Source organism: Staurois parvus, unplaced genomic scaffold, assembly GCF_062004578.1.
Source record: "Staurois parvus isolate SC_StPar_1 unplaced genomic scaffold, SC_StPar_1.0 ptg000636l, whole genome shotgun sequence".
In the NCBI taxonomy this organism is placed as follows: Eukaryota; Metazoa; Chordata; class Amphibia; order Anura; family Ranidae; genus Staurois; species Staurois parvus.
The window spans coordinates 8,727,157-8,754,196 of NW_028318432.1; the positions used below are offsets into that span (position 1 = coordinate 8,727,157).

At 40.9% G+C, this 27,040-nt stretch overlaps 1 protein-coding gene across 1 annotated transcript in view; it reads left to right on the forward strand.

Moving 5' to 3' along the window:
• GPR158 (G protein-coupled receptor 158) overlaps positions 1-27,040 on the forward strand; it is a 318,874-nt gene that overhangs the window by 138,058 nt on the left and 153,776 nt on the right. The window contains exon 3 of the mRNA XM_089693782.1: positions 26,191-26,293. Within this exon, the coding sequence (XP_089549908.1) occupies positions 26,191-26,293 (103 nt within the window). The remainder of the gene's footprint in view (positions 1-26,190; positions 26,294-27,040) is intronic.

Here is a 27,040-nt window from a genome sequence, read left to right on the forward strand (position 1 = left end):
CCCTTCAACCTACTTTTACTGACTGTTCCTTACATTTCCCCACCACAAAAATAGCAATGGATGTAAAGCTGGTTTTGCCCTCTTTAGCAGAAATGGCTTCTTGTGGTGATTTTCTATTACTTTCCCTTGCATGGACTGCCTGTGTCAAAATCCCCTTACAAATTATCACTAGGATTCAAATAAGTGCTATGACGATGGCAGTCATTGACCCTCTATTTCTTCTTTTTGGCATTCCTTGGTGGATTTGCTAGTGTGCTTCTGATCAATATTGTGTTAATAAACTCATTTCCGACTCAACTTCAAAATTAAACAGATATCCTCATGTGCTCACCAATCACACTTGGATATGATACAGAATGTGTAGTTGACTTGATGACTGAAAGCTGCCCAGGTTCCGAAGCAACAAAGCATAACATTGCCACCACAATGGTTTACAGTTTTTATGAAACTTCTCCTGAAATACTATTTACCAAAATGTGCCGCGCTTCACTTATAAATGCTCAAAATAAATTATATTTGCATACAAATTTCTAATATTTATGTCAAAGAAATATGAAGATAAAATAAGTGAGTCAACCAATATCAATTTCCAAAAACAGTGTCCATATAATTGTCAAAAACAGTCAAAAAAAGGAGGTCCATATATGAACTTCCTCAAACAGGCAAAGTTCACTGTATAATAAAATATCCCATGCCTCTTAATTGATTTTTTTTGTGTGAAAAGAATTTGCATTTGTGTGCTCCCCCACCAGTTGTGCTCTCACCTCAAGTATATGACCAAACCGTTAACTAAGGTCATATAACGCTTGTGTCCCTTTAAATGAGCCAAAGTATGGATAGGTTGGTGTCTTGTTGTTTGGGGTCCTCTTCCACTCAATTTACGGGCTCCACTTCCACAGTGGTTGATATAGAGGAATGAATCAGATCATAGTGTATCATCCGTAACATGACGGTCTTGCGGGTGTAGATGTTAGGATCTCCAGATCTACACCCGCAAGACCATCATGTTACGGATGATACACTATGATTTGAACTTTGCACGTTTGAAGAAGTTCATATATGGACCTCCATTTTTTGACTGCTTTTGACAATTATATGGACACTGTTTTTGGAAAACTGATATTGGTTGATTCACTTATTTTATCTTCATATTTCTTTGATATAAATAGTAGCAATTTGTATGCATATATCATTTATTTTGAGCATTTATTAGTGATGCACGGTGCATTTTGGTAAATAGTATTGGTTTGGCACACTAGTATGAGTATGTGTTAGGTGCAGGCGATTCACAATCAACACTCAGTAGTAATCATCAGTCACATAGGAGCTCACAAACTTCCATTTCTCCTGATATTCTGTCCTGGGTTGGCAGCAAACATATTTACTGTTACTGTGACCAAACAACTGCATGTTTCATTGATCAATCTTTAGTACATTGATCCAGATGGCTTGGGAGTTATCTATAAATTCAAATGGCAACGTGTAGTCTTGCTGTCGAGAACGTCCCTGGATCAGAGGGGGCTCAGGTAAGGATTGAGGGGGCTGGTTGCATAGAATACATGAAGGTAAAAAACCTTGAGCCCTTAGAACCATTTTAATGATGTTTAAGTAGAAAAGTATGCATAAAATACAACATAATGTAAGTAGGAAGGTACACAGAAAATTCAACAAATGAAAATAATAAAAATTAAAAGCTGTGTCTGACATTAGTTGTTTATTTATCCAGTAAAAATAAAAGAGGAGTTTATTTTCACATTTACACAGCAGAATAGTACGTTTTACTGCAAGGCGGCTCGGGGAGGAGGAGAGTGTGAAGTGAAGCCTGAAATATATGTCAGTAAGCTGAAGTATATGAAGAGGCTGCATCAGGTAGCCATGGCAACAGATTGTAACCTAGCTGAACGCAGAAGTGATGTGACATACGAGTGCACCATAGCATCCTCCTAAAAGAGAACCTGTCACCTTGCTGTGTACTGTATGTGCCTACAGCCACAAGTTTACTAATGAATGATTTTATCACCCCTTTGTTTAAAATAGATATATTTTCTACTTTCATTGCTTCTCTCGATGTCAGATCCCACAGACAATAAAATAGGATGAAGGTCAGGGATGTCTGAGTGCCGGTGTGCCCAGGGCTCTGCTGTAATTTAGGGCGGCTTCACGCTGAGCCGTTGCGCAGTGTACCTGCAGTTTTGGTGAGGGTTAGCTGCACTTTGTCATAGATTTCTATTACGTCCCGCGGTTTTGGCGCATTTTATGAATGCGCACCAAAAGTCCTGCATGCGTTCAAAAGTAAAAAATCAATCTAAAAAAGCAGATGTTAGCGCTAAGCCACTCTCCTTATGCATTGCTATGCCCTGACTATCCTCTGTCATTTGCCCAATAAAAATTGCCTCAGTGGCCAAAACAAAATGCAAAAAAATGGTAAGACAGTCCATTGCTGACAGTTCTTGATATGTTGGTCATGTGATGTGTGGTGGGCAATTTGCGCAGTCTGTGGATATGTAAATATGGCAGCTCCAGAACACACTTTACCCAAAAATAAAACGTTTCTATGGGCTAAACAGTATCACCAGCACCTTCCAACACAACTTTGCCCATGTTTGGGCAGCTCCACTTCAGGCTGTCTTCTTTGGACTGTATCTTTAGCTGTTTTGTTTCCCAAGGCATCATATGCCCAATCAAACTTTCTGGATCAGCCATTGCCAGATCGTGTTATGGGTTCTGAGTCCTCTGGTTGCATTTGCTATTGTTTAAAATACAACTCCAGCAGCAAAATGAAGACTCCTTTATAATAGTCAGAGCAGGTGGGCAATGCTGGGGGTCCAAATGTAGAGATTTTGCCACTGAAAATCCCAAAACACAAAATCCACTTGGACACTAGACAATTCAAAACAACTGGAACAGGTAGGAGGAATGGGGAAGTGGGATCTTCCTTCACCTGATAATGGGTTCTCACCTTGCTGATTATTATTAAGTAAACTTTGTTCAAGGAAAAAGCATCCACCGCTGACCACTTTAAAAAATTAGTTATTTGGATTTTATGAGCTGTTGACTTCAAAACATTTGGAGTCATTGATCAAGTATGAAGATCAAGATTATTAGAGAAAAGTCAAACAGCCTTATTTGCAACTTGATCAAATTTAAAGCCTAACACATGGCTTAAGAAAAACAAAAACCTTGCAGTAGGAGTCCCCCCACACTTCAAGGGCTAACTGCTCGTTAGGTCTAGGGGTACAGTAATACGTAGTAATACCTTATTTAGCACTCTTGGATACTCCCTCCACTTCTATGCAGCCTCTTCTCTAACCTGGCTATGGTCACACACCTGCCTCTTACCCATACAATGAAGGACCAATAACCTTGCATTGTCCATGATGACACCAAGGGACCACCCTTGACCTGGACCATCAGGGAGAAGAGAACAGAGCTGAAGCATACCTGACCAGGCTCTTACCAGGTTTGGAGTGAGATTTGGTGATGTCAGTACTGTGCAGCTCACTGTTCTCCTTGCTGGAGAGCAAGCTGTACCTGGAGACCTGCAGTGCAAGGATCTCCCTATTCCTGCTACAATCTGTGGATAGGTGCTTCCTACACCTCTCTTGCTGCTTCTTGAATATTTCCAGCTAGTAATCAGGTCACTGTTCATTTGAGTAGATGTTCTGATTGGAAAGGAGCAAACCCTTTTCTCTACCAAATTGGTTGCCCCCACACAGATAGCTAGTGCAGGATAAGGCATAGTAAGTCAGTATTGGGTAAAAGATTATCTTCAGGCAGCCTACAAGCAATACTGGTAACTAATGAGTTGTCCTTACCTACCTTTTTATAAATACTTGTGCTGGGGACATTTTGGTAGAAGAACAGAGCAGAGTGTCAGAGAAATGATCTCATCAGCCTGCTGCTTCCCCTTTCAATGGTCTGTCACACAGTGGAGCTGGGGAGCGCTGTGCTGTGTGACAGAGCTTTGTAAATCTCAGGACTGTATGGACAAAACTACAAATCTTTTGGCAGGTAAAACAGCTTCCTAAGCTGTATTTTATCATTGAATTTATCTGTTTGTCTGGCGTTCAGCTTCAAGTAACTTATTTAAAAGATCTTTGTTGATCCAGTGGCTTTAATACTTCATGAGCCACTGACCTGAAACAATTAAGCAGATTAGGAGCTCTGACGTTGATGATTTGCATGCTTGTTGTGGGTCAGTGTTTTAGAAAACACTGATAGCAGAGACAGCCAGGCAACTTTTATTTTTAGGCCTTGTTCATATGTGCGAGGGCCGTTTTTCTCTGCAGTGTGGGCAATCCTATTGCTGTCATTTGAGATGCTGTGGATGCATGGACACAGACACTGCTCCCAATGTGATATCAGTGTGGGTTCACAGCCCCGCTCGCAGGTGCATTCGGGACCGTGCATCTGCATGGAAGTCATGTTGGGAACAGCAGCTGCACAGAATGCACCTATGCATCCCCATGGGGGTAAACACGACTCTAACATGGAGCACGGATACATAGGCCTCATGTGAAGGAGGTCTTAGAAGGAAGTCAACAATGGCCTCCTCCATATTCCCCCCAATACATTTTTCAAGTGGTTTAAAGTATGTCAACTTTTTTTGCACATGCTTACACTCGGATAGTGCATATCATCATTATAATGATTGTTTATCAAGTGCAGCTATGCAATTACTATACATAATTTTTTTTCATATAAAAAGGATCTTTATTATGGTTGTCCAAACTTTCTAAACAAAGGGCTGGTTTACCATCCCTCAGACGTTAAGTGGGGCCGGATTGTGGCCAGTGAGAGTAGAAAATTCCCCGGTGTCAGTGGGAATAGACAATGTCTGGTGGTCAGTAAAACAATTACATAATGCCTGTGGTCAGTAGAAAGAGGATCAATGTCACATCATCAGTGTGAGTGGGGGGAATAGGGCCCCATCTTATTGTCTCTAGAAGGAATAGAGCCCCATTGTTCGTGTTAGTGGGAAGAATAGTGCCCCATCATTGGTGTCAGTGGGAGGAATAGTGCCCCATCATTGGTGTCAGTGGGAGGAATAGTGCCCCATCATTGGTGGCCAGTGGGAGTAGAACATTCCCCAGTGTCAGTGGGAATAGACAATGTCTGGTGGTCAATACAACAATTACATAATGCCTGTGGTCAGTAGAAGGAGGATCAATGCCCCATCATCGGTGTGAGTGGGGGAATTGTACCCCATCTTTAGTGTCTGTGGAAGGAATAGAGCCCCATTGTTGGTGTTAGTGGGAGGAATAGTGTCCCATCATTGGTGTCAGTGGGAGGAATAGTGCCCCATCATTGGTGTTGGTGGAAAGTATTGTGTCCCTTCAGTGGTGTCAGTGGGAGGAATAATGTCCCACAGTTGGTGTCTTTGGGAGGAATGGTAACTCATTGTTGGTGTTAGTGGGAAGAATATTGCCTCATATCAGTGAGAAGAACAATGCCCCAAGGGCCACATACAGGCAAGCGAAGGGCCATATCCGGCCCATGGGCAGCAGTTTGGAGACCACTGATCCATATGCTTTTTCTCCATAACTGGATGGAGATATTTTCTATGGTGTAATGCATCCTTCATACATCACTGCAGTGTGCTCACGTCCTTTACTCAGGGTTGAACAGAGCTGATTGGCGCCCTGACAGTCAAATTGCTCCCCAGGAAGTCAGTCCACGTGACACTCCTGTAAGTCATGTGGGATGGCTGCATCATCTTGATTGACAGCACATAATTATACATAATAATCCAACCCAACTGACACTCATGAATTGTTGGCTAGTTAGGGAACTAAGAAAGTCACAACTTTTAAAACACTGAAAATAGAGCATACACAGAGTGGCAACAAGGAAGACTGTAAATCAGCTGGCATAGTGTTGCCACTCTGAGTAAGGACGTCCTATGAACTATGATCACCATGTATTTATGTATTAATCTATTTTTTAACAAAACTCTGACCACACATAATTAGGGAAAATAGTTAAGGAGTCGATGAGGGAAAATAAATGGTTGGGTGTACTGACACTTTAAGATATTTTTCAGTTTGATGGAGTTTGGCGAATTTGCCATATGAAATACGATTGCACATCAATGCCAAGTCTCTGTGGTGCTACCTTTGCCATCTGCTTTTGTGCATTAGTAAATATGTCCAGGGAAAGGAAATGTAAGCGGGAACTATTGTGTAGCTGGTTAGACCTTCTGTTACTAAACAGAGAATCTCTACCTATTTGTTACACATCGTTAAATGATGATATTAACTATGCATGGAAAAGTTTGGACAGAAAGGACAAAAAGCCTGCAGCAGACTTTTACATTAAAGTGCTACATAGCCCAAGAGTTGGAGTTTAAATAAAAGTCATTTGAGAAGAATTTTGCCTGCCATTGCTGACCTGTCCTGAAAATTTCAGTGGCCTGTCTACCATTCTGATGCTTTAGGTTCAGTATTGCCTGACCTTTTACTGACCAAGAACAAATAAATAAATAATAAATAAATATAAATAAATAATAGAACAAGTATTGAGATAAGGATTTCCCACTTTTGTGTGACTTTCATTAGTTGCATGCTTGTTTTAAAACTGTGACTTAAAGCGGAGTTCCACTCAAAAGCGGAAGCTCTTCTTATTTGTTCTCCTCCTCCACTGCCATATGTGGCACCTTTTGGGGGGGAGCGGGTACCTGATTTGGCAGGTACCCGCTCCCACTTCCGGCCAGAGGTTCGACCCCTCCTTCCTCCCGCAGTCTCCTGGGAACTTTCACAGGTCCCAGGAGACTGCCGGACCAATTAGGAGGCGCAGCGTGATTCGCGCATTGCGCAGTGGGCACTAGGCGGTGAAGCCGCAAGCTGTCACAGCCTGGTGCCCACAGTTGAGATGCTGGAAATGTGGAGGAGAGAAGGGGAGAAGGGGCCGCATGGGTGAGAACATCGCTGGACTCTGGGACAGGTAAGTGTGTGTTTATTGAAAGTCAGCAGCTACAGTTTTTGCTAGCCATACATTAATAGTATTTTTTTTTATTCAACCTGTAAGCAGGTGGAGGTAGGTAGAGGTCCCCTTTAGGGGTGCTCCCACTACTGGCAGAGTGTTATGTGGGTATCCCTTTATAAAGTGGGTTGAACTTTTGTTCTGAACCTTTTTACCACAAAACAGAGAGTGAGAGAGAATGGGCTACTTCCAGGCATGTTCTTGCTCTCCCATTCGAGAGAGGGGCTGATGAAGGAACCTCTTTACTTTCCCCACCATCTCTACTACCTAACAAAAGGGGGGATTGAGGAAAGGACTGACAATTGAAGAGGCTTGGACATAATGCCGCTAAATGACAGAGGTTGGTGTTTCCCTTTGTCCTCCCCTCTGTAAAGAACCCATGTGAGGACTGAGTTAAGGTAGCATGAAGCCAACAGTTACTGCATGCTATGCATCTCTTATGTATTTCTGAACCTCAAGACAAAATTTGGAGATATAGGGAGAATTTCAATGCTAGTATTTGGACTGTTGTGATGTATTCACTGAATTATGCAAGTAAAGATGTTTGACTGAATCTGGAAGCATCTGTGTAATATCAAAAAGAGTGAAGTCTTTTCTTCAGCCAAGGATGCGGAGTGTAGTGAGAGGTGTGTTCCTGGTGCCTGGCCTGCCCACATGGACCCTGAAAACCTACCAGTGGAGCAGGTGAGTAAGTACTCCAGGGAAGAGGGAGTTAATTAAATAAAGGGCCAGGAGGATGGAAGCTAGGCCTCAGGCCACCATCCGTACACAGGCCAGGAGGATGGAAGCTAGGTCTAAGACAACCATCTTTGCATGGGACAGTATTGGTTTGGGCTGCAGAACTTGCGATGCCCTGAAACCTGTATTTTCATGGGCTGAAACCTGGCTGCATGTGCCGGTCATGTGGTCAAGTCCCGCCCTACAAGTCTGCAAGCCGAATGAATAAAAACTTTAGGAATACTACACAGCACAGATCTCCCATTGTCAACAATACCTGAACAGTGGCTGCCTTTGATCAAAAGCATCTGTAGTACACATTAAAATTTTTCATCAGGCTTCTTTGAATAGAATTGAATGGAGCGGGGCCATAAGGGCCACCTACTTAGTGAATCTACGCAGAAAATGGATGACATTCACACAGTGTATGGCCTGCTTTAGAAACATTGAATCTAGAGAAACAGGCAGATAATATTTTCAAGAGAAGGCCAGCAATGGCAGTTTCCATATTTCTCTCTTGACAGTTGTACTTTAAAGCCCAATTAAATCCTCTTGTAAAATATGCATTTACTTTTTTTAGCTGTTAAGTGCTGTAAGGTTAAATTCCCTGTGCTTGCAGCACTAATGAGAGTCAGCCAGCTGCTCTTACAATGCAGTGGCCTTGCTGTCCAATGGTCCAGCATAATCCCCTGAACGCTGATACAATCAACAGAGCTGCCTAGGGATCAAAGAGACTGTTGATTAGAGCAGTGTGCTGTGGGGTGTCGTGGACAGGTCTGCCATTGGGTTTTATGTGAGAGCAGCAGTCTGACTCTCCTGTGTGTTGCCATACAGAACATTTACTGTAGTACTTAGCTAAATTGTAAAAGGGTTTTAAGTTTTATCTTTACACACATTTGCTTTGAATTCTAATGTTTATGGCCTATAATATTAAAACGGAACTGCAGGCTACATACCTTGATGAAATGCATACTGTCAAAAATTAAATTTCTGTCCATGTTAAATTTCTGTCCATCCAGTTATGAGATTTACACAGACCTAACAGACAGCACAGATGGATGACACCTTTTTTTTGTGTTGTCATCTCTCCGTCCCCCTTTACTGACTGGACAGTGAAAGATCAGCAGCTGATTGTTGAGGTCATCCCTCAGTCACTCTACTATCTCCTACATGTTCCTTGCCAGCATATTTTTATACGACATACTTGAGTGGCTTCCAGTCTGAATGCTACTCTCTAGAGCAGAAGTCTCCAAACTTTCTAAACAAAGGGTCAGTAGGGAGTAGTAAATGCCTCGGCGTCAGTGGGATTAACAGTGCCTCAGGCTTAGTGGTCAATGAGAGTAAAAAAAACTACATAGCACCTATGGTCAGTAGGAGGAGGAATAGTGCCCCCTTATCAGTGTCAGTGGGAGGAATAGTGCCCAATCATCGGTGTCAGTGGGAGGAATAGTGCCCCATCATCGGTGTAAGTGGGTGGAATAGTGCTCCATCATTGGTGTCAGTGGGAGGAATAGTGCCCTATTTTTGGTATTAGTGGGAGGAATAGTGGCCCATCATTGGTATCAGTGGGAGGAATAGTGCCCTATTGTTGTTATTAGTGGGAGGAATAGTGCCCCATCATTGATATCAGTGGGAGGAATAGTGCCCCATTGTTGGTGTAAGTGGAGGGAGTAGTGTTCCATTGATAGTACTAATGGGAAGAATAGTGCCCCATCATTGGTGTCAGTGGGAGGAAAAGTGCCCCATCATTGATATCAGTGGGAGGAATAGTGCCCCATTGTTGGTGTAAGTGGAGGGAGTAGTGTTCCATTGATAGTACTAATGGGAAGAATAGTGCTCCATCATTGGTGTCAGTGGGAGGAATAGTGCCCCATTTTTGGTATTAGTGGGAGGAATAGTGCCCCATTGTTGGTATTAGTGGGAGGAATAGTGCCCCATCATTGATATCAGTGGGAGGAATAGTGCCCCATTGTTGGTGTAAGTGGAGGGAGTAGTGTTCCATTGATAGTACTAATGGGAAGAATAGTGCCCCATCATTGGTGTCAGTGGGAGGAATAGTGCCCATTGTTAATATAAGTGGCAGGAACAGTGCCCCATTTTTGTTCTCAGTGGGAGGAATAGTGCCCCATTGTTGATATAAATGGTAGGAACAATGCCCCATTATTGGTGTCAATTGAAGAAATAGTGCCCCATCATTCCTGTCAACGATAAAGGTTATGTCTCATTGTTGGGGTCAGTGGAACAAATGGTGCCTCATCATTGAATAGTGGGAATGGTAATGCCCCACTGTTGACATTAGTGGAAGTCATGGTGCCTTATCGTTGGTCTCCATAAGAGCAATAGTGCTTTGTTTCAAGAAGGAGGAATGGTGCCTTAAGGACCAGATAAAGGCAAGCAAAAGCCACATCTGGCCCTCAGGCTGCAGTTTGGAGACCACTGCTATAGAGAACTGTGAGTATCTGATATCATGTCAGATTAGGTCCTTTCACTAGCTGCATAAAAAATACAATGAATGATTTATTAACAAATACAGGTATGTATTAATTTGTCTTTAAAATTGCATGTACTGTAGGTCAGCTTCAGGTTTACAAAAAAATAATAATACTAACTGAAAATAATTAAATAGCAGAGACAGTCCACATTTTAGGGTGGAGTGATCAGTATTAGATACCAGGGACAAATATTTGGAGGGACACATTTTCCAAACCTTCTATTCACCTTCGTTTCAAGCCAGATTAAAGTGGCAGCTATGTAAAGATTTAAATTCCTCCTGCAGGTCCAGGAATGTATGAAACATATGTTCATCAAAATGATGTATAAGTAGAACCAAAGAACAAATTCTGGAGATTTGTTTTTTTTTTACTTTCAGCATATATTACTAAGTTTTCTGTTTTTCCTGCTTTCAATGCTTTGCAATTCAAAGAACTGGTAGGACACGCCTGATAGGCCTTTAGCTGCTGGAGAGACTAGACCCCACGTTGCTTAATCTATTTTCTTGAAAATGTATTAACCAGGCTGCTTAAGTCCACAGGGCCCGAGAACACCTACGTCAGCAGAGCTAAAGATAGCAACAGTGAGAATTGTGCCTGCGCTCTTATCTAGATCCCTTTTACTTTCCACTGAGCTGCCGCTTGGCTGAACTTAGACCGCACTGAGAGATGCTTCTCTCCAAGCCCTGTATGTTCACTCACAACAAAATAAACAAGGTGGAGATGAAAATGAAAGTTTAAAGGGAAACTACAGACTATTTCTAGTGAGTGTATGTAGTGTATTACAGTGATAGCTACCTTCAATTATATTTCCACTTTCGCCATCCAATTTTAGACCCCCCCATATATGTAAGTTATGTCTTCCCATTCACACACTATGTCTAAAAATAATATAGTTGTTTCTTTGGAACAAGTTGATACATGGGAAACTATAGTCACCTCCTAATGTTTAAAACAGTTTGTAATGTGCAAATGGAGACAGATTCAGGGACAGTTTTGTCAGTGCTTTAATAAAAGACCATATAGATGAGTTCTTGCTGGAAAAAAATATTTTAAGTAACAGACAGCATGGATTCATGAAGGACAGAAGTTGTCAAACAAATCTGATTTCTTTTTATGAGGAGGTGAGCAAAACCTTGGACAGAGGGGTGGCGGTGGACGTGGTATACTTGGATTTGACACAGTTCCCCACACATGGCTAATCTGTAAGGTAAAGTCTACAGACCTGGAAAAATCTGTATGTAAATGGATAGAAAACTGGCTAAAAGATCGTATTCAGAGAGTAGTGGTTAATGATTCATACTCTGAATGGTCTAGGGTTTTCAGTGGTGTACCCCAAGGTTCAGTGTTGGGACCCTTACTTTTTAATATGTTTATAAACGATATAGGGTCTGGGATTATAAATACAATTTCAGTCTTTGCAGATGACACCAAGCTGTGCAGTGGAATAACGTCCTTACAGGATGTCTCCAATTTACAAGCCGACCTCAATGCACTGTTTAATTGGGCAACTATGTGGCAAATTAGGTTTAATGTTGATAAATGTAAGGTTCTGCACTTGGGGGCTAAGAATATGCATGCATCATACATACTAGGGGGGGGGATACAACTGGGGGAATCAATGGTGGAGAAGGATCTGGGAGTTCTGGTATATCACAAGCTTAATAATGGCATGCAATGCCAAGCTGTGGTTTCTAAAGCAAGCAAAATCCTCTCTTGTATTAGGAGAGGTATAGACTCCAGAGAGAGATATCATATTACCCCGGTACAAATCATTAGTTACACCTCATCTGGAATATGCAGTTCAGTTTTGGGCACCACTTCACAAAAAGAACATTGGGGAACTGGAGAAAGTGCAGAGAAGGGCAACCAAACTGATAAGAGGCATGGAGGAGCTCAGCTATGAGGAAAGATTAGAGGAACTGAATTTATTCTCTCTTGAGAAGAGGAGATTAAGGGGGGATATGATCAACATGTATAAACACATCAGTGGTTCATATAGTGAACTCGGTGTAGAGTTATTCACCCTGAGGTCATTACAGAGGACAAGGGGGCACTCTTTACATCTGGAGGAAAAGAAATATAATCTCCAAACACGGAAAGGTTTCTTCACAGTGAGAGCTGTGAAAATGTGGAATAGACTCCCTCAAGAGTTGGTTCTGGCCAGCTCAGTGGATTGCTTTAAAAAAGGCCTGGATTCTTTCCTAGATACACAGAATATAACTGGATACTAACATGTATAGGTAAATATCCGATTGCCTCTCGGGGGATCAGGGAGGAATTTTTTCCCCTGCAGGAGCATATTGGATCATGCTTTACTGGGTTTTTTTGCCTTCGTCTGGATCACTGTGGGTGTAGAATTATAACTTTTTTTTTTAATTGGTTGAACTGGATGGACTTTTGTCTTTTTTCAGCCAGACTAACTACCGGTATGTAACATACAATGTACCGCCAAAGCCTTGAGATTTTTCTTGTTCAAATGTTTTATTAGTTTACCAAATAACAAAGTATGCATCAGAAACAAGGAAGACCATCATGGTAAATCAGGTGTACTAAACAATATGATAGTGTGACAAGAACACGCCTATCTGAAAAAGAAGGTTTCTAAAAGATCCACGCGGAGTAGTATGAATTCAAATGAATTTAACAATACTTTATTTGATCACATAGATCATGGGGAGGTTAAACATAAGCACGGTGTACATATGAAAAAAATAAAATCATGTTTAAAAACACTTAGCGTCTTCAATTAAGGGTCATCTTAGCCAACAGAGCACCATATAAGGCAGAGTAGTGTAATGATGGAATAGTTATCCTGGATTTCCGTAGGTTTCCTGCTTAATATTTGTGTGAACCGTATATTCAGTGGGTGTGTTCCCAGTATATATCAGGGACCTCCTGGAATGTACAAACTGGAACACAAAAATACATGATATGTATCTAGCAATATGGAAACCAAATCACATCCAAAATTTACCAGGCCTCCCTCCACAATAGTCAATGGATGCTGCTGTTACCTTCTCAGAGGTGAGACTATCATACCCGCCTCTCAAATGTAGGGACTTCCTGGATAGCCACCCCAAATGGAACAAGGTCCACAGTACCAAATGATTCTGAGGATATACATAGAAAAAGATAATAAATGTGTAGAACATGGGCATCAGGTAATCCCGAAAACAAAACAAATCCTCTAAGGAGGAGAATCTACATATATATATATATATATACATACGCTATCCTATTCAGGTATTTTTTTGCTGTGACATAGCCACATCCTTATAAAACCGCAAATAACCTTCTCAAATTGAGCAATTTTTGGAAACCCTTCACTGGGTATATTAAATTCAGGTATCTACGGCCTGCTATATGCTATATACACACTATATGTGTTTGAAATCCACGCATCGTGTATACCTGGTCCCTCCCCCCCATATGCATTTTTGGAAAAGCATCAAGGACCTGATCTTAGTTCAAGTCGACAGGAGTCTTCTTGATCCTTATTGATGGTAATATATCCACATCTCTATGTGTGTTTTGTTTTCGGGATTACCTGATGCCCATGTTCTACACATTTATTATCTTTTTCTATGTATATCCTCAGAATCATTTGGTACTGTGGACCTTGTTCCATTTGGGGTGGCTATCCAGGAAGTCCCTACATTTGAGAGGCGGGTATGATAGTCTCACCTCTGAGAAGGTAACAGCAGCATCCATTGACTATTGTGGAGGGAGGCCTGGTAAATTTTGGATGTGATTTGGTTTCCATATTGCTAGATACATATCATGTATTTTTGTGTTCCAGTTTGTACATTCCAGGAGGTCCCTGATATATACTGGGAACACACCCACTGAATATACGGTTCACACAAATATTAAGCAGGAAACCTACGGAAATCCAGGATAACTATTCCATCATTACACTACTCTGCCTTATATGGTGCTCTGTTGGCTAAGATGACCCTTAATTGAAGACGCTAAGTGTTTTTAAACATGATTTTATTTTTTTCATATGTACACCGTGCTTATGTTTAACCTCCCCATGATCTATGTGATCAAATAAAGTATTGTTAAATTCATTTGAATTCATACTACTCCGCGTGGATCTTTTAGAAACCTTCTTTTTCAGATAGGCGTGTTCTTGTCACACTATCATATTGTTTAGTATGCTGTCCCCTGGGTTTATGTATCCACACTTGTACAAGTGAGTCGGAGAGGTGCTTATGACATTAACAATTAGTGTCATTTTTGGTGGCTTGTTTTTGCCTTATTGTTGTGATATAAATCAGGTGTACAATGGTTACATAGATGGACTAATCCTAGGTTACAACATAAATATTGTACATTCTTGTAGTAATACCGATAGGACACCAATGGTATAACAAAGAATACCTTAATAGTGGCCTCAGGGGCCTGCCATCTTAACTGGAAGATTGTTCTAGACACTCCCCTGATTACATTGGTATTGAGTGCTAGTGTCAGTGGAGGTTTCGCCCAAATTACAACGCACACTAGAATTTGTTAGGCCCTGTCATTAGGGGACCATAGTGAGAGATACCTTATAGGTGCCAGAACCAAGGGTAGCCCGTTGTTAAGTTTTGAGCTTATTCAATGGGAGGATATCAGGAATAGTGAAAGAGACCCCTACTGGGATGTGGAAAGAAAAGGGAAGAGTAAAAAAAAGGAAAAGAAGAGGATTGAGAGAATCCCTGAAGGAGATGCGGCTGCCTGGTAGTCTATAGGTATGGCCCAAAGTTTAGGTCACGCTACCAAAGCATAAGCACTGTCACATCAAAATCAGGCGGTAGACAGTGCTTAATCCATGGCTGCCAGGTTTTATCGAACTTGCCCATCTGGTCTTTTTCAAGGGCTTTCAGTTAGTCTTGAAATTTTTAACCCTTTGGTAAAACAGACAATGTGCATTACTAGATTACAATATATAATGAGACCTGCCAGCACAGTACAGAGAGGGTTAATTATGGTAAATTTAACTCCCTAGCCCCCTACTAATAGAAGGGATAGATAGGATGTTTAAGCAAGTAAAAGGTGAACTGCCACTCTTGTTTTTCTCTTTTTTTAAAGCTGAAGTTTAGCTATAAAAAACATTCACACTAAAACATTACTTAATTGTAATGAAGTATGTCCCATGTTATGCAGACAGCTGGATCCTGCAGAAATTTCCTGTGCAGAGATGACCCATCCTCTTTCTTTCCTTGAACTTACAGCATTGCAAGGGTTAATAGCTTTGGATCTTCCGTGAAACTGCTGTGAAAAAGTTTCAGAGCAGGACCTCCTCCCCTCCTTCCTCCTCCATCGAGAAACCTTTCATTGCTTTCATTGCCTGTAAGGTGCTCTGTGAGGGGAAGTCTGATGAATTACAAGAGAGAGGAGAAGGTGAATCCTTTCATTTCTACTTTCACTGTCCAGTCACAGGCTGGGGGTGGGTCCGAGATAACCTGGACTCAGAGGACGTGGGTTTTGTGATGCTGGCTATCAGACTGAATCAGACAGGACTTCTAGTAGCAGAAAAAGTACTGCATGGGGACATCTGTGGTTTGAAGGTGAATATTGCAATAAAATATGGTTTTGTTTGTTGTATCTATTAATGAGCTAGTCCTCTTTACTTATTTATATAGTTACATAGTTATACTGGCTGAAAAAAGATAGAAGTCCATCCAGTTCAACCATATTAAAAAAAAAAAAAGTTATAATCCTACACTCACTGTTGATCCAGAAGGCAAAAAACCCAGCAAAGCATAATCCAATTTGCTCCTGCAGGGGAAAATATTTCTTCCTGATCCCCTGAGAGGCAATCGGAGATTCCCTGGATCAACTTTGCCTATAAAATGTTAGTAACCAGTTATATTCTGTGTATCTAAGAAAGAACCCAGGCCTTTTTAAAAGCAATACACTGAGCTGTCCAGAACCAAATCTTGAGGTAGTCTATTCCACATTTTCACAGCTCTTACTGTGAAGAAACCTTTCCATGTTTGGAGATTAAATTTCTTTTCCTCCAGATGCAAAGAGTGCCCCCTGGTCCTGTGTGATGACCTCAAGTTGAATAACTCAATAAATAATCATTAATTTCCTCTAATCTTTCCTCATAGCTGAGCTCCTCCATGCCTCTTATATGTTTGGTTACCCTTCTCTGTACTATCTACAGTTCCCCAATGTTCTTTTTGTGAATTAGTGCCCAAAACTGAACTGCATATTCCAGATGAGGTCTTACTAATGATTTGTACCCGGTTAAAATGATGTCTCTCTCTCTCTGGAGTCTATACCTCTCCTAATATAAGAGGATTTTGCTCGCTTTAGAAACCGCAGCTTGGAATTGCATGCCATTATTAAGCTTGTAGATCTACCAGAACCCCCAGATCCTTCTCCACCATTGATTCCCCCAGTTGTACCCCCCCTAGTATGTATGATGCATGCATATTCTTAGCCCCCAAGTGCATAACCTTTCATTTATCAACATTAAACCTCATTTGCCACATAGTTGCCCAATTAAACAGTGCATTGAGGTCGGCTTGTAAATTGGAGACATCCTGTAAGGACGTTATTCCACTGCACAGCTTGGTGTCATCTGCAAAGACTGAAATGGGATTTTTAATCCCAGACTCTATATTGTTTATAAATATATTAAAAAGTAAGGGTCCCAACACTGAACCTTGGGGTACACCACTGACAACCCTAGACCATTCAGAGTATGAATCATTAACCACTACTCTCTGAATTCGGTCTTTTAGCCAGTTTTCTATCCATTTACATAGGGGTTTTTCCAAGCCTGTAGACTTTATCTTACACATTAGCAATGTCTGGGGAACTGTCAAACACTTTTGCAAAATCCAAGTATACCACATTTTTATCTTATTATATTTGGCTGCTTTTCATTAATGACCTTCCAACCAAAAAGGTGAAGCTATGCCATATTCCCCGCAATGCAAGCTTTTCTATAGGTCAGACATACATTAAATAGTCAGCCTTCTTCAAGAGGATTACAAGTATATAGGAATACAGATATTTGATGGTCAGATTCACGACAAATGCACTTGTCCATAAACTCTGGATTATCTCAGAAGTTTTTAAAACTGATGGTCCTAACATAAGATGTAAGAGAAGGAAAGTAGCCTTGTGTAAGCTCAAACATCATCCAACACAGAGCTCATGGGTTTGGACTTCCTTCTCTGTCAGAGGAATTTAGTGGTGGGGTAGTGTCACCTGAGTGGGGGACTTTTCTTGGAAGAGAACCAGAATGGGCGAGGTGATAAAGTTTCTTTAATCCTTTGCTGCCACCTGCAATGTCATAGATCGGCAGCAGCAGGGGGTTTTACACACACTTCTGGCTGGAATGTGTGTAAATCCGATAAGCTGGCTCTTGGCTGTCAGATGGAAAAGATCGGGTGGCTGTACAGCCATCCAATCACTCAAAGGTCTTTTTGGCCATACATATTTTCTGGGTCACAGGAGTACAATTACCAGAGTCAGTTGATAGCAGGGGCAGAGCTGCTCCAAGCTTAGGAAGAATCCCAACAATATTGTCAGGGTCCACCCAGTTGCCTGATTAACAGCTGGCTCTGCCTTTCAGTATGAACCAGAGCCATCTGCTGCCACCCCTAGCCCCCCACCCCCAGCCTGGCACTCCAGTGAGCACACCGAAAACTTAGCGATCAGTGGTTATATGATCGCTCATTTCTAAGTCTTGGAGCCAACATGGGACAGATGCTGCACAACTCATGGCAGGGAACATGTAGGTATGTTTATTTTTTTTTTTAAATCACATGGTTCTCTTTTTCTTGCTGGGTATCTTTTTACTCGGTGCAACCTCATCTTTTTTATTTTACCAAAAAACGTAATTGTATTGTTTAATGAAATTTTGCGCCTGATAAACTGTTGCACTAATGTCGTGTGACATAACTAATTGGCACTGCCACTATTTTATTCTCCAGGATGTCTGATTTTACAAAATATAAGGTGTTTGGGGTTTTTAGGTAATCCTCAGGCCTAAAAAAAAATGCAAAAACAGCTCTGGAAGTGAAAAAGTTAAAACACACATCAAGGATCAGCTCCAGACAGCAAGTAAAATTGATCAATGAAAATGTTATGACTGTGCTTATGCCAGTCCACACAGTCTACTCATTGTAACTTTAATATTTAGTTCTACTATCCAATAAAGCCTGAGCCAAAACGTTTTTAAAATCTCATGGGCAGGGCCACAGCCTCTTGTCACATATTTGAGCAGCCTTTCTCAACCTTTTCAACACTGAGGAACCCTTGAAATAACTTACTGGGCTTGGGAAACTCCTGAAAAAATGACTATATGTACAACTCATGATACATTAGTGAAGGCTTTCTCAACCTTTTCAACACAGTGGAACCCTTTAAATAACTTTCTGGTCAAAGGGAACCCCTGATAAAAATTATTATATCTATAACTCATGATACTTTAGTGTGATGGTCAGTGGGAAAAATGTCCCTTATACTTGTGGTCATTGGGAAGAATTACTCTCTTACAGATAGCTAAAAAGATCAGTGGTATCAGTGGAAACTTATCTGAGAGGGAGAAATTGCTCAAGGAAACCCTAGCAACCTCTGGAGGAACTCTAGGTTCCATGGAGCCCTGGTTAAGAAACCTTGCATTAGTGTGATTGTTGGTGGGAGGAATGCTTCTTACGCTTGTGGTTATTGGGAAAAAATACTCCCTTACAGATTGCTGAAAAGATCAACCGTGTCAGTGGGGTAGAAATCACTCATTGCTCAAGGAACCCGTAGCAACCTCTGGTGGAAAACTAGTTGAGAAACCCTGTGTTAGAGAGTGGGCAGTGCTGAAACCAAACAACATTTCTCACTTTGAAGATTCCTCAACGGTAAGGACCCGAGCACAGCCAGCTGCTGCAAATGAATGCCAGCTGAAATATTTCAGCTGCTCAGTGGGTAGGCAGTGTGCCCTGAGTGAATTGAAATGGATGTTAGTGTTTGACTGGAACATACCTCTAATTGTGCAGCAGTAGCTTCACATCCCACGAGTTCTCCAGAATAATAAACTGGGGAGAACTGTCTGGGGTTATTGTGTATCACACCATGTATAAATGTATATTCCCAAGGGCTTAGTTTGTTTAGCATGTGATGGGATTTGGTTCGTCATGTACATATGCTGATCTGTCTGCCAACTGCTTCTTTAAAGAATGAAGATTTTTTTTTTTTACTCATTAGATAATCTGTTCAAAGGGATTTTAACTGGTCTCATCCAATTATCTTTATAAAAGGAAATAGATTTATGTAAGGTCTTTTTCATTAAGGTCTTTCTCTTTTTCAAAGTACTAATTCCTATGTTCTGTAACCCAAAGCAACCAATCACAATTCAGTCAGCTGAAGTAAATGCAGTTCAAAATTGAATCTGGTAGATTGGTATGGGTTACTGCATTTAAAATGGAACCTAGATGGAGCTAAAGGGAATTTTTTTTCATTGTGGATACAGTAGGGGAGGATTATAACCCCTGTGTCCTATCTGTGTCCCATTGGGGAGATTTCCCTTCACTTCCAGTCCCACACCCACAGAGTGGCCTGAATAGTAGCCATAAGGCAGGCCCGGTATGTCTTTGATAGCTTGCTGCCTGCACCTGGAAGAGGCAGCCAATATGGTGGCACGGGTCCTTGTGTGTGTCACCTGAACAGCAGATTGCAGTGGGACAACATGGATTAGCTGTGTGGGTATGTGTTTTAAAGAGAATGCAGCACTAGAGCTAAGAGGAAAAAATAAAACATAGGGGAGGGGGGAGTATAGAGTTGAATGCTGTTTTAAGAATTGAAGCCTAAAGTACATATAAAGCCAAAACTTTGGCAGGGAGATTTCTCCTCATTCTTGGGGTTTGATTTACTAAAGGCAAATATAGACTGTGCATTTGCAAAGTGCAGTTGCACTCTGCAAGAGCAGTTGCTCCAGAGCTTAGTAGATGAGCAGAAGCTCTGCTGACTTCCATCATCCAATCACATGCAGGCAAAAATGCTGAATTTTTTTTTCCTTGCATGTGATTGGGTATTCTTTGCAAAGTGAAGCTTTACCTCATTTACTAAGCTCTGGAGCAACTGCTCTCAGCCCTGGTTCACATCTGTGCGGTTGTGCGGACCGTGATTTGTGCGGGCACGAGAGACCATTCATTTGAATGGACTCCCATGCCCTGGGACACGCAGGGAAGAAGTCCCTGCACTACTTTAGAAATCTCAGCTGCACGAGAACTGAGGTTTCCAGTACGGTTGCGATTTCCAGTGTGGGCAGCGTGCCATTAGAATCAATGGCACCCGACTGCAGGTCCTGCATTCCTCTGTGTGGGTGGTGCGGCTGCAGGTATTTGGGGCACCACCCGCACAGATGTGAACGGAGTCTCACAGAATGCAACTGCACTTTGCAAACTGCACAGTTTATTTGCCTTTAGTAAATCAACCCATTGGTGTTGGTGACAGCACAGTAACTTACTGGTTAGCGCTCCAGTCTTGCAGCACTGGGGTCCTCTATTCGAATCTTGACCAGGATACTACCTGCATGAAGTATATGCATGCATGTTCTTGTTGTCCCTTTGTGGGTTTCTTCTGTGTACTCTGATTTTCAACTCTAGTTGGTACCTGGAATAGACTTCCAGCAGAGCTAGTGAGTCAGTCAACAGTAAGTGGATTCAAACATGCTTGGGACAATACAGTCTTCAAACATACATAGCATATCAGAGAGCTGCTCATGTTCCCCGACCATAGCTGCACAAACTGTCAGAAAAGCAGACCAAATGAAAAAGGTAGGCAACACCATGTTCCATACTTTTAAAATAGTGTTTATTAATGATCCATCAGGAGTTACAAAATCCTATACACAAAGGATGTTGACATGTTTTAGCCCAGGTGGTCTTTTTCCATAACCATGACTAAAGTCCACCTGGACTTAGACATGTCAACATCCTCTTTGTATAGGATTTTGTAACTCCTGATGGATCGCTAATAAAGACTATTTTAAGAACACGGAACATGGTGTTGCAGATCTCTTCATTTGGAAACATAGATCTATACTCAGGCAAAAAAAGTAAAAAAAAAAGTATAAACATAAAAAAATGGGGCAGACTCGATGGATCACTTGGTCTTTTTGCTGCTGTCACTTTCTATGTTTCTATGTTTTCCCCTCACACTCCAAAAACATTCTAGTGGGTTAATTGGCTCAATTGAGTCCATCCAAGATGGCTGCCTCACCTCCTAAGTCCCCAGGAAGAAAAGCACTATAGAAATACAAATAAAATGAAAGTTTTCACTGGAAAAGGAGGAGGGAAATCTTCAACGTTTGCAGTGAAAAAAGATTTCCTCCCACTTCCTGTTGTGTTTCCCAGTGACACTCAGACTGGAAAAAAAAATGGCAGTAGTTCTAACCATTCCCTACTCTATCCAACACTGGAAAGAAAAAAGTTTTAGATATTCAGTAGTTTAAAGTGTTACTAAACCCACAACAGTAAAATCAGTCTGTATATGCAGTAAAGCATGCTTGTTATACGCACCGTGGAACCTAAAGGGTTAATCCTCTGCATTGTGTAAGAAGGATGTTTGATCCTGTCCTCTCTGATCCTCATTTTTTCTGCTGTCCCCCTTCCATCTGCTGATAGAACAGAGCCTTTGGTGTGTATTGCTAGAGATTTTTTTTTACGTGGGTGAATGCATGTGGTCAGCACAGGGCCAATCAGTGCTGTCCAGACAGTGGGTCAGGGGTCCTGCAGGCTCATAAGACAATCAGGGGAGAATGAAAACTCCTCCTACAAGCTTTAACCAGTGCTCAGCTGGACACTGATAGAAGTCAAAAGACTGCTCTAACTGCTTATGAAAAAAGGTATATAGCAGTTTATTTTTACTAAAATAATTGCTTTTCCATGTTTTGTGTACTGAGGGAGACTGGATATAGTGAATGCAGGGTCCTGGGTTTAGTAACACTTTAAGAATAAAAAAAATTTGATGCGCACAAGGCTGAAAATGTTTGTTATTGTGTTGTCGTGGCTGCTTTCCTTGCAGCAAACATCTCCCCAAACTTGGTCACTGACATATCACTGTCCCAATCTTGTTGTTTCACACTTTGAGAAACATGTTGCTAGCAGTTCTGATGAACATTAGCAAATTGAGTTGATAGGCCCATAGCAGTACAGTGCCCCTTTTATTTCTGGAATAAAAAAGAACTAAAGAAAATAATGCAGAGGTTGACAACCTTAAGGAGTCAACTATTTTATTCTCCTCCAATGTAGTCAAACTGCACTGCAATCTTCAAACATTTGCTGGCTGGTGCCAACTGCCTGTACATTGCTTTACAAAATAAAGGGAGATATTACAGTTACAATACAAGACAAGAGGGTTAGGGCCCTGTTCATGAGAGTTTAAAACATAAAGGGAGAGGCAAGTGATATAAAAGTTAATAATTGTAGGGAATGAACTGATGGAGAAAGTAAAAATACAGTTTCTTAGGTGGAGATGGGATGGGCTTCAATGAAGAGATGAGTTTTCAGCAGTCATCTAAGGCCCCATTCACACCTGAGCATTTTGTAGCTCAAAGTTCCAAAACTCTTAGGGGGGAAAAAAAATCAATATTACTCAATGGCGATGGTTCACATCTCCACTCTAAGTCACCTGAAGCAGAACGCCTCAAGTTCAAAAACGTTTTGGAGCTACTTTTGTATCTCAAATTGGGCAGATTTTTGGCGTGTTTTTATCCCTGTAGAAAAGTATAAAAATGCACAATTGGAGCGTCGTTTCATGCTTTTGTATGTTTTAATGCTCGTTTGGCAATTTTCTGTTCCAATAAAAAAGAATAGTAATAATATAGGAATAAATAAATGTAGAATAAATAAAATAAATACACATATAAATAAAAAATCATGATAAATAATTAACCCCAACCTTAAAAAAAATGAAATAAAATATTATTATTATTAACCACTTGCCCTTCGGAAGATTTACCCCCTTCATGACCGGGCCATTTTTTGCTGTTCAGCACTGGGCTGTTTCAACTGGTAATTGCGCATTCATGTAATGCTGCACCCAAACAAAATTTACGTCCTTTTTTTCATACAAATAGAGATTTATTTTGGTGGTATTTGATCACCTCTGTGGTTTTTACTTTTTGTGCTATAAACAAAAAAATACCGAAAATTTTGAAAAAAACTCGATATTTTTCACTTTTGGTGAAAAACAATATCCAAGAAACTCAAAGTTAGTCATACATTTAGGCCAAAATGGATTCTGTTGCATGTCTTTGGTAAAAAACTTTTACTTTCTGACTGCCTATCACATTTCTTGAGGTGCTAAAATACCAGGGCAGTACAAACCCCCCCCCAAGTTACCCCTTTTTGGAAAGTAGACACCTCAAGGATTTTGCAGAGAGACATGTTGAGTTCCTGGAACATTTTGTTTTTTGCCACAAATGTTTTCGAAAATGACAATTTTTTTTTCTTACACAAAGTTGTCAGTTAAATTATATATTGCTCATGCATGTCATGGGTATATATGGAATACCACCCCAAAAAACATTCTCCCACTTCTCCAAGTATGGGGATACAACATGTGAGAGACTTTGGCAGCCTAGCTACACACAAGCCCCCAAAATCCAATGACCACCTCCAGGCTTTCAAAGGGCATATTTCTTCATATCACTTCCCCACTACCTATCACAGTTTTGGAGGCCCTAAAATGACAGGGTAGGGCAACCCCCCCCCAATTACCCCTTTTTGGAAAGTTGACACCCCAAGGAATTTGATAAGAGGCATGGTGAGTAATTTACAGATATCATGTTTGTCACAGGGTTTTGAAAAAGAAAAGAATAAAATATGTTTTTGTTTTCATTCTTTGTTTTCCAAAAACGTGGCAACAAATGAGATCTGTAAAATACTCTCCATGCCTCTTAGTAAATACCTTGGAGTCAGTGGTGTATTTAGGTTTTGTGCTGCCCTAAGCAACACAGAAATCGGCTGACAACCCCCCCCCCCTTCCCCATAGAGAGAGCCTGACACCAACCAACACCACCACAAGGTAGACCCTGACATCACAATTTACTCTAGTGGTACTAAACCACTTTTGTAATCTTTTAATTTCCTGCTCGTGTGATTGGCTCACTACTTTCAAATCAGGTTGGGCGCAGGCGCATATTAACCTGCCCTGTAGTGCCTTAACAACCCATTCAAAGTGAAATGGTTGCCTTAGTACAATGCATGTTAAAGAGGAACTTCACCCACTGTAAAAGCTCCAAAAAGGAAGGAGGGGCATCGCTCACCATGTTAAAGGTCTCAAAATTGATTTATTGATCTCTAACGCATTTCACTCTATTGCTTGGGAGCTTACTCATAGCTCCCAATGGACTGACATGCATTAGGGAGTCTCTGCATTAGATGTAGAGGTCTGTACAACTGAAAGATCAATAAATTACTATTGAGGCTTTTAATATGGTGATCAGTTCCCTTTCTTCCTTTTTGGAGCTACTGCAGAGATTTTGCTAGTAGCCGTTGACTATAGGGAACTAGCTCCTTTGATTGGTTATTGCTTGGGGATTAATGCCTGCAGTGGAGTTTTGGATTTAGTTCAGGAACTTCACCCCACCTAGCTAAGACTAAATCCCCTCTTCCTAATGATTGCCCAATGTACTAGTGAAAAAAATATACCCACTAGTCCATGGAGTCCAGCATTGTTTTCCTGGTGGCTGAAGTTCTCTTAGCACCACAATTTATTGGTGCTGCCTTCTTGTACATTTTCTGGCATACTGTGCATGTTTGACCCAAGAACATGCACATGCATAGCCATGCCACAGGTCTAAGCCAGGTATTTGGGACCTGGCAGAGACCTGTGGCATGTCTTGGCATACAAAGGTTCTCAGAGTAGCATGTGCCTCTCACAGAAACAGTGCCTCCTGAGATGTTTGATGTGGACAATCCAGGAGACTGATCAATGGGCCATCAGCACCTAGGACAGAAGCCAGGTAGAGTAGGGCTGCACCAGTATTTATTAAATATAAAGATGTTTAATATTTGTAAAATACTAAGACTATCTTCAATTTTGCAAGAGGTAGGGGGAAGGAAGCCATAGTTCATTGAATGGGTGAAGGTGCGAGTTACCGGACCACAACAGTGCACTTCTGGCCTTTTTTTTCAATTTGGTCTGACATTTACTATACTATCATCACACTATCATTAGTTTTGCTGGTGTCTTCAATACATAAAGCCCAATTCCAGGTATTAGAAACACATCCCCCCCCACCCCCAACTAACTGTTGGTATGAAAAAAAAAAACTATCCAAATGCCTGCATGATGTGGATACCTCATATTGGTTCAGGAGGTATCTTCGACTTTCAGTGGCCAGATCCGCTCTCATAGACTCTAGAGACTGCAGAACTCACGGAGGCAATGAGGAGACCAGGGCCCAAGAAGATAATGGGCAGAAAAAAATGTCTGGTCCCTGGGGCAGGACATTAGCTTTGCTCATGGAGGAAACTGACTTTGATGCACTACACTGCAGGATGGTTTAGGAAGAGGTGTTTGGAGTCCAAGACTCAAAAGAGGCGTAAGGTAATTGAAGCACAATGTACTATGTAAATTTATTTCTTTTGCCTAGAGTTGGGCTTTAATAGCGTTGGTAAACATAAAAGACTGGGAAATGAAAAATCATGGTTTGCTTTGTCTGCAAAAAAAAAAATCAAAATTCCTTATCTTACAATTCTGAAGGGAACCCTACCCTATCTATTGCCGATAGAAGCTTTGCTATAAAAATTACAAACAAAAAGAATCCTGGGTAAAATGTACATTTGGTAGCATCTTTATTCTATGGTAGGCACTGAACATCTGTGCTAATAAAATCATTTTAATACGGTTGACGGACAATTGTGTCAGTCAAGGCTAGACTGAGTCTAACAAAATGAGTATGAAAATGATATATGTGAAGCTGCTGACCTGCCATTCTTTGAAGCTGCTTGTAAGTCTACAGACAGTACATTGCTTGTTTTCTTCATTTCAGTGTATGCCACATAAGGGCCATGGATTTGTTCTCGGAGCCTACGAGTGCACTTGCAAGCCTGGATTTTATCATCCTGACATCTTTTCAGTGAATGGCTTTCAAAGTAAGTGCCTTTTGGTTGAGCAAGAAGAAAAAAAGAGTGACATTAATAATGCACGACTCCTTTTTATCCTTGTCAGGGTTATACAGTAAATTCCCAGTGGTCTACAACTTTATAATTATATAATCACTTAAAGTAGAACTCTAGTTAGGGAAATATGTACCAGTTAGCTTATATAACATATACAATATGTATATGTTTTTACCCCTTTTCATTGTCTTGCAAACCTTAAATGTCTTTTTTGGTAAAAGCTACAGTATATTATAATAATAATAATACAATATATATATATATATAAAACATATACTGTATCTATATAATCAAGACAGATAGGTAATTGACGCACAATGTCTATAATATACAGTCATGGCCGAAATTGTTGGCACCCTTGATATTTTTCCTGAAAATCAAGTATTTCACACAAAAAAGGTATTGCATTAACACATGTTTTGCTATACACATGTTTATTCCCTTTGTATGTATTGGAACAAATATAAAACAGAGGCAGAAAAGCAAATATGACATAATGTCACACAAAACCCCAAAAATGGGCTGGACAAAAGTATTGGCACCCTTAACTTAATATTTGGTTGCACACCCTTTGGAAAACATAACTGAAATCAGTCGCTTCCTATAACCATCAATAAGCTTCTGACACCTCTCACCCGGAATTTTGGACCACTCTTCCTTTGCAAACAGCTCCAGGTCTCTCTTATTGGAAGGACACCTTTTCCCAACAGCAATTTTAAG